General features: G+C 36.2%; 1 protein-coding gene across 1 annotated transcript in view; it reads left to right on the top strand.

Annotated features, from left to right (window-relative positions):
* The window catches only part of COL9A1 (collagen type IX alpha 1 chain), a 116,647-nt gene that overhangs the window by 7,243 nt on the left and 101,158 nt on the right, over window positions 1-8,246 (top strand). The window contains 1 exon segment of the mRNA XM_042781563.1: window positions 1,423-1,819. Coding sequence (XP_042637497.1) covers window positions 1,423-1,819 — 397 coding nt within the window.

The raw sequence follows: 8,246 nt of genomic DNA, 5'->3' as shown, positions 1-8,246 counted from the left end.
CTTAGCAAGTTGAGTAGTTTCATTTGTTAGCCAATATCCTTTGTTGTTGTTGTTATGTGCTGTCGAGTCAGACCCGACTCATAGTGACCCCTCCTTGGATTTCCAAGGCAGTATCACTACAGAAGTAGATTGCCCCATCTTCCTTCCGAGGAGTGGCTGGTGAATTTGAACTTCCAGCCTTCTGGTTAGCAGTCAAATGCCTTAGGCATTACTCTACCAGAGCTCCTAGTATACAATATACTGATATATTAATAATTTTAATTTGTAGAACAAATTAAGTCAGCATCTGTTTAGATGCTTTTTCTTTCTCTTCTTTTATCTTCACAAGAATGGGACTATGACATGAAAGAATGCTACTTGGGACTCTGGATCCTAGTCCATCGCTATTCTTAGACATTTCAAATTGTATTATTTAGCTTTCAAAGTTAACTGGCATGAGTTTTCCTAGCATTTCCTTCTTGCTGAGGAACTTTTCTTTGCTTAGAAGGAGGAAAATAGAAGGATGTAACTTTCATGACCTTACGAAGTTTACATGTAATAGTCTCTGACTTTTAAAGTTCAGATTTCAGTTTTTAGCAGCTTGACTCCAACAAAAACAGATCAGGTAGCTGCTTAGGCTCCAGATCACGGTTGCCACCTCGACTGGAGATGCCTCTCTGTCTCACTGACAGTCTCATGCTGCTATTTAAAGCAAGAAAGGAAGCAGCAATGTTACAGACTTACATGGCAGATTGGGGAACAACTGGGTTGGAGCAGAGAAGTGAGAACTGGCCACATTTCCCTTGTCGCACATCCACTGACAAGCAGCTGGTGACAACTTTAACATTACACTTTGAAGTCCCTGGAAAAGACAAACATCCTCAGTGTGAAGAAACTTCTAAAACCTGCAGTTCCCTATTCTCAAAATGCTTATGTGGGCCTGGGATTAAATTAAGGAGAGGAGCACACATGCAATTATGGAAATAAAAAATAATTCTAAACTGTTAAAAATAAATAAAAGCTTTTTTAATGAAATGGTTTCATAAACTAGTAGAGCTGATTTGGATTCCAAATGATCTGTCTCTCACATGGGGCCACTGTTGCCAAGTATTTTTCAAGAATGTGTTTTTTGGCTGAGATGGAATTGCTGAACAGTAGCTCTTTGGGTAGCACACATAGTAATACTGTTGGGATTATACACATTGGGAACCCTCTTTAGCTATGAAGATTTTTATATGTGTTTTAAGATGGAGCCTTCATGTACCTGAATGACTGAAAGTCTGTGAAGGTCTTGATGAACAGGCATGAAAGAACAAGCAGTGCACAGTTTTTTACACTGTAGCCTTTCTGTCTGTCTAGAATCTAAAATAGCATACAAGGGAATATGGTAAATACATATGGGTACAGAAAACAAGATTTATATTTTTGTTTTAAAATTTTAAGGCATTTATATCCCAGTGGACTGCCTGAAGAATACTCCTTTTTAACTACTTTTCGGATGACTGGAAACACACTTGAAAAGAACTGGAACATTTGGCAGATTCAAGATTCCTCAGGGAAGGAGCAGGTTGGCGTGAAGATTAATGGCCAAACAAAATCTGTTACATTTTCATATAAGGGACTGGATGGAAGTCTCCAAATAGCAACCTTTTCGAATTTGCCCTCCTTGTTTGACTCCCAATGGCATAAGATCATGATCGGTGTGGAAAGGAGTAGTGTTACTCTTTTTATTGACTGTAATAGGATTGAATCCTTACCTATAAAGCCAAGAGGCCAAATCAATGTTGATGGCTTTGCTGTGCTGGGAAAACTTGCAGATAATCCTCAAGTTTCTGTTCCGGTGAGTATAAAACCTAAAACTATGGTAGATTCACACACACACACACACACACACACACATACATCCCAAACAAAACCAGATTGCTAAAAATTAATACTTCAGGCAAGTTTGATACAGCTTAATGTCTTAAGTGATGTATTTTACTCATTTTTTTTTCACTAACTCAGGCATCTACTCAAAAGCCTTCAGTGTCTATTTTGAGTGTAGCATGTACCAGATGGAATGAGGAATCAGAGGAAGTTAAGTAGGTGGCTCCTAGGTTGAGAGGCTTAACGTCTGATTAGAAGATGCTACCTACCCACCTGGAGTACTGAGAATCGTTTTGAGGCAATTTGGAAAGAAAGTCACACTGGCATGGTACATATTTAACTAATCAGAAAATTCAAAGTAAGTTTAAGATGAATGGTGGACACTGTTAGTCAAGAGTTCCATGCTTCTTAGAAGCAATAAACCTCCAAAGTAAAGGATCTGAACTGTTGAAAAAACAAGAGGAGAAAGTACATTCTAGCTGAGGGAAATAGCATGTAAGGGAAAAACAAGTAGAGAATAAGTAGGTCATAATCAAAGGTCTGGAAACTGGCTGATTAGATGATAGGTATATATAACAATGTATGTATATTTTTAAAAAATGCATGTATATGTTGTGGAAGGGGTGAGGATATTAACTGGGGAGTGGTGAGAGATACAATCAGGAAGACATGGTAACTGATCAATAAGAATGAAAGTTATGGAGATGATATAAATTTTTATTTATTTAGAAATAGGTCTTGCATGACATATCATAGAAGTAAAGAATTTTAGAACTCTTCGTGATCTTATTGTAGAGATCCATGGACGTAAAGGTAAGGAATGGAATAATGACAAAATAATTGTGCTGACTAGTACCATGTAGAACTACTATTTCCACTGGACAATACTTGTAAAAATTATTTCGTAGTATTATTACAGAACATTTAAAATATATATCTTAGAGGATTACTGTTCTTTTTTGGGGAAATTAATGAATTTAGACTAATAAATAAACCACTGGTGTCAACATCTTTCTCTCCATTGGAGCTGTTGAATTCTGGTATATCATGTCATGTAGCAAGGATGACACAGTGATTTTGAATTGTTTCTGTGCACTTCTCTAAAGAAAAAAGGGTTATAAGGCATTTCAGTAATGGAATTGTTCAAATAACTTGTTTTCAAGGGAACAGTTATGATTGGTGTGAAGGGGAGTGTGAAATTTCTATATTCTGTGATGGACAGGAAGCAAGTTTTAACTGCTACATTACTACTCTGGCATGTAGACACTTGAGAAAGTATTTCTTCAACTAATGAATTATCACACCTCGAGTGGCTGGGTTCAAAAGCTGATGGGACCACTGTTGTGCCATCTTGAAATTTTGTGCAGCAAGACCTTTACAATGGCACTGGAGAGATTTTCAGATAACCTTTGAACCTCTGAAGCATCTGTGTCTTTTTGAACTATAGGCGAGGAGGAGGGGACTTACGGGTACCTCCCCACTGTGATAAATATAAATCTTTTTTATTGATTTATTGATTCATGACCATTTCAAGTAATTTAGATCCTGAATTCTAGATGCTAGAATGCTATTAAGTTGTCTGATGGCCACAGAAGTAAAGTAAAATCTCAATATTATACCATTATAGTACAGTCAAGCAGTAATATTGTAGCTGATTTTAGGTTTTCTGCCAAGTTTAGTTTCACATCATAGTGGAGAAGAAATAGGAAATATAGGACCAGTTATTTTCTATTTTATTCTGCCATGTACAGGAATGTAACAAAGAACCTGGAAGTTGGAGTTAACGTCATGCTTCTAGTACACCAAGCAGTTTTTTAAAAACTACCTAACACTGTAGGTCATGCTAAAACTATTCAAAATAGGCATTTAGAAATTACTTCCTTCAGACTGAATTCTGACTCTCCCACAAGGAAACACAAAAGAGACTGTAAAGCCCCATTAGTGTTCCATATCTGATCATCATGATTATGGTGATGATGACAATAATAAACAAAACAGCTCAAGGCTAAGAAAATCTTACCTTCACCCAAGGACTGATAGTTGACAATGTAGAACTCAAGTCTGTCCTCAAAATGGATTCTTCAAGTTGCTCCCTGTGTAAGACAAAGAAATGGAAAACTGTTTTGTAAGAAAGGCACATTTATGCCCCCCCTCAGTATCTTAATACCCTTAATATAGCAATTTAAAGTTTTCAAAGTGCTTTCACTCCTGCTAATATATTTGATCCTTTAACAAGTTTATAAGATAGCAAGCACAGATAAGATTATCTCCATTTCTTAGCTGAAGAAATGACTTCAAGCATATCACTTGGCTTGTAAGAAGCAGTTGTTATTGTTGTTATGTGCCGTCGAGTTGGACCCGACTCATAGCGACCCCTCCTTGGGTTTTCGAGGCAATATCACTACGGAAGTAGGTTGCCCCATCTTCCTTCCGAGGAGTGGCTGGTGGGTTTGAACCGCCAGCTTTCTGATTAGCAGTCAAGTGCCTTAGGCACTACACTACTAGAGCTCCCAAGTTGTGGGTGTAAAATTTCTAATATACCTTATTTTCTGCTACATCAATTAACTTTCCTTTGAGAAGAAAGAAAAATCACTGTAAGCACATATCTTTCCTTATAGAGCATTTCACCATTCTAATTTTGGGAGGAATTTGTGATTTGCATAGACTTTTCAGGATTTACTTAGCAGGGCAAACAGAATAAGTTTTGTTTTTTTTTTGAAGAAGGAAGATTGTACGGTACAAAACATGTCCTCCCTTATTAATTCTACTTGTTTATTCATTCAGTAGTGTTAATTGTGTGGCTCTATTCTGGGTATACAAAGTGACGTAAAGCACAAAATTTGTCTTCAAGCTGCTGAAGTTTGTTGAGGGGTGGAAGGAAATGAGACAGTACACAAACACAATATAACATGATAAGACTATTATAGTGAAAAGCTCTGGGTGCCATGGAAACATGTGGAAAAGACTCCTCCCTCAGATTAGTGCAGGGAGGCATCAGGGAGTAGAGGTCAAGGATATTTCCTGAAGGAGCTGATGTTAGAGCAGAATCCTGAGGATGAATCGAGTTATTATAGAGAAATGGGGTTCAGTATTCCAGGCAGAGGGAATCTCGTTTGGAAATTCCCACATTTATTGATTCTTTTCTTTTCAGTCTTCATCAATGTTCATATACTGCCCCTCATTTTTTTAGACTAAGGATTCAAATACTCATTAAGCCCAGAGAGAGAGCTCAAGTGTACCTATGCTCTTGTTTTCATTTTATGGCCTATAATCTGGGACTTCTCACTGATTTGGCTGAAATTTGAAGTTCCTGATAATTATTGAAGATATGAAATGATGACCTGCCCCTTAACTCAGAACGGAAATTGCTTCTGATTTCCATTGTTATGTACTCAGAGAATGATAGGTACTAACATCCACATATTTCTGAGAGGTAGAAAAACTATACTGATAGGCTACCCTTCTCTCAATTTGGAAGCAGCAAATATTCAATATTACTGTGTAAGAAATTTTAAATGAAAAGAAATTGTGTCTACAGCCTGAAAATAAGAAGGGACAGTATATTTTTCAATTTTTCTTCATGAAATTTTATTCATTCTAATCTTGGCACTATATTAATTGAATACTTTTTTTTTCAAGGTGAACCTTTTCTTTAGTATATAAATCAAAAGCAAAACATCCCTTCTAACAGTGTTATCAGATGACAAAAGGTAGCCCTAGAAACCACATTATAAAAATTACAATTGAAAACAACATTTGATGGATTATTATGCTAAAAGACTCATTCATATTGCATCTGCCACTGATTTCCAACCCCATCTATCCTATCTTTTGCCTCTTTCTCTTTTTAAAAAATTGGAAAAAGAAACCAATTTCAAGAGGTTTTCATAAAGCTTGTGGTATAGTTACTCACATGGTCTACAACTCAAGCACTTTCTCATCATTCATAGTTATTTAGTGGGCTCAGAGCATTTTATATATTTTCCCAATGTACTGCTGTACTACATTGTTAGTTTGATTTTAAAGCAATAAATCCCATATTTGCTACTCTCCTTTGTGGCTATATTTTAGGATGATGCCATTTATCCCAGTGCAAAGCTTGGTTTCCTGGCAGCATACCATAAAAACATGTTACTTTATGGCAGGTTCTCTATTGTTTATTGTCAGCATGATTGCCTAGGAGAGTTATTTGGTACATCTCTATTAGAAAACAAAGTTAGCCTTTCTCTCTTTCATAGATGTATACCAGGGCTTTGGGATTATTTGAGGAAGAATAAAAGTTTATGTGGCTTTACAAATATATGATTCAAACTATTTTTCTTTTTCACCTAGACATTTTCTAAATAGACAAACATGGAGCCTGACTAATAAGGCAGAGATAATACTTTAAAAATTATTTATAATCTATCACTTTATGCTTATTTTTTGTTACATTTAGAGAAAATGTGGGAACAAATAGAAAGATCTGGCAAAACTGTTGAAGGAAAATGAAAGAATTATCTGTTCTTTTCTTTATTCCATAAAATTAAATCATACTAACCTCCAATTTTAAAATAATGAAAGGAATGACAGCACAGTGACCAGTATTATTTCTGGTATTTGAGAAATAGTATAGGAAAGTTATGTTTTTAGTGATTCAAGGAATGCATAGTAATACCCACGATGCATAACATCTACCTATTAAGTTTGCTTATTATGGTTTTTTTTTTCCACAAGTACTTTTACAAATACTCTCTCACTTAGAAGTATTAAATTAATACAACAGAGATTATAATCTTATATGTAGATAAAATTATCATCTCTGTTGTAGTCATATCTCCCAGAAATATGTAGGTATAATTTGACTGGAATATTTTTTAAATTTAAATATTTTTAAGCACTCTCAGATAATTTTTTGTAAATATAACTCAGCCTGCTGCATTGTAGATCATATTAGCAACATCAACTGGATTTTCCACAAGGTGGTACTGAAACAAGAAGAACACATAACAGATTGCTAACAAAGGAGAAGGCATGATTCACAGAAGGGGCTATAGATAACTAGAATAAAAACTAAATGATGGTCAAACTTGCTTTTAATGGAAACTGGAAAATGCTAAAAACTTTTATTGCCCTCAGTTATATCTATGAAATTAAAAAAAATCAGTACTATTAGCTTTTCTAGGGGCTCTGGTGGCATAGTACTTAAGGTATTTGACTGCTAACTAGAAGGCTGGTGGTTCAAACTCACCAGCCACTCCTTGGAAGGAAGGTTGGGCAATCAACTTTCCTAGTGATACCACCTCAGAAAACCAAGGAGCGGTCGCTATGAGTTGGATCTGACTCAACGGCAGTGAGTTTGGTTTTTGGTTTTATTAGCTTTTCTATTTCTATAAAGTATACATGGGCTAATAAAGATATCCTTGTTATGTAGACTGGATGGCTGTAAGTGAAGATATTGATTATATATTTCCTTTTCTTCATGGTAATGTCTGTATGATTAGTTTCTTAGGTTACAACATGGTGTCAACAGAATCATGGACTTTCAAAGCTAAAGAAAACTTAGAGTGCATCTAGTCCAAACCTCTCACTTTGCACACAAAAAAATTGACCCCAGACAGGGAAGGGCTTGCCCCAAATCATAATCAAACCATAAGGCAAATACCTATCAATTCCTTCTTCACTGTATCTTTCTTACTCATTTCTACATATTCATTCATTAATATCAATTTAATAAGTTACAGTCTACTAAGTTACAGTCATTATTTCAGATGGTAAGGAAAACAGACAGAAATTAATGTTGTAATGGAACTTATGTTCTAGGAAGAGGGGGCAGACATAAAGGAATACACGAGTGAATGTACAGTATGCCAGGTGATCACAACTGTTATGGAGAAAATGAAGCAGGAAATTAAGTGGCTGTGGAGAAGGACATATTGAGAAGAAAATCTTTTAGCTGAACTCTGAAGGAAGTGAAGGAATTAGTCATTTGGATATTTGAGTGAAAAGGGACTGAGGTTTGAGTTGTCTACTATGTTTGAGGAGAGCATGGAAACCAGTGTAGCGTGAATGAGACAATGTGGTGGTAGGCAATGAGGCTGGAGATGAATGTGATGGGGTAGAGGGTGGGGAAACTGTGTAGCACATCGGCCCTATGAGAAGGGAAGCTCTTAGCTAGTTTTGGATAGATAGGCACATGTTTTTACCTTTTGAAAGCATCTCTCTCTCTCTCTCTTTTTAAATTGTGATTTGGGTGAAAATTTACAAAGCAAATTCACTTTCCATAGAGCTGTTCATGTACACTTTGTCTCATGACATTGACCACAATTTACCACAATGCAACAGCTCCCCTCCCACTTCCTCCCGATAATTACCTCTTCCCTGTGTCTATCCCTCCATGCACTCCTGCCCCCTGAGCT

Source organism: Orycteropus afer, unplaced genomic scaffold (assembly GCF_000298275.1).
Source record: "Orycteropus afer afer isolate SDZICR_OR568_19922 unplaced genomic scaffold, OryAfe1.0 scaffold00133, whole genome shotgun sequence".
NCBI classification, from domain to species: domain Eukaryota; kingdom Metazoa; phylum Chordata; class Mammalia; order Tubulidentata; family Orycteropodidae; genus Orycteropus; species Orycteropus afer.
This window is presented reverse-complemented; position numbering and strand designations above follow the sequence as displayed.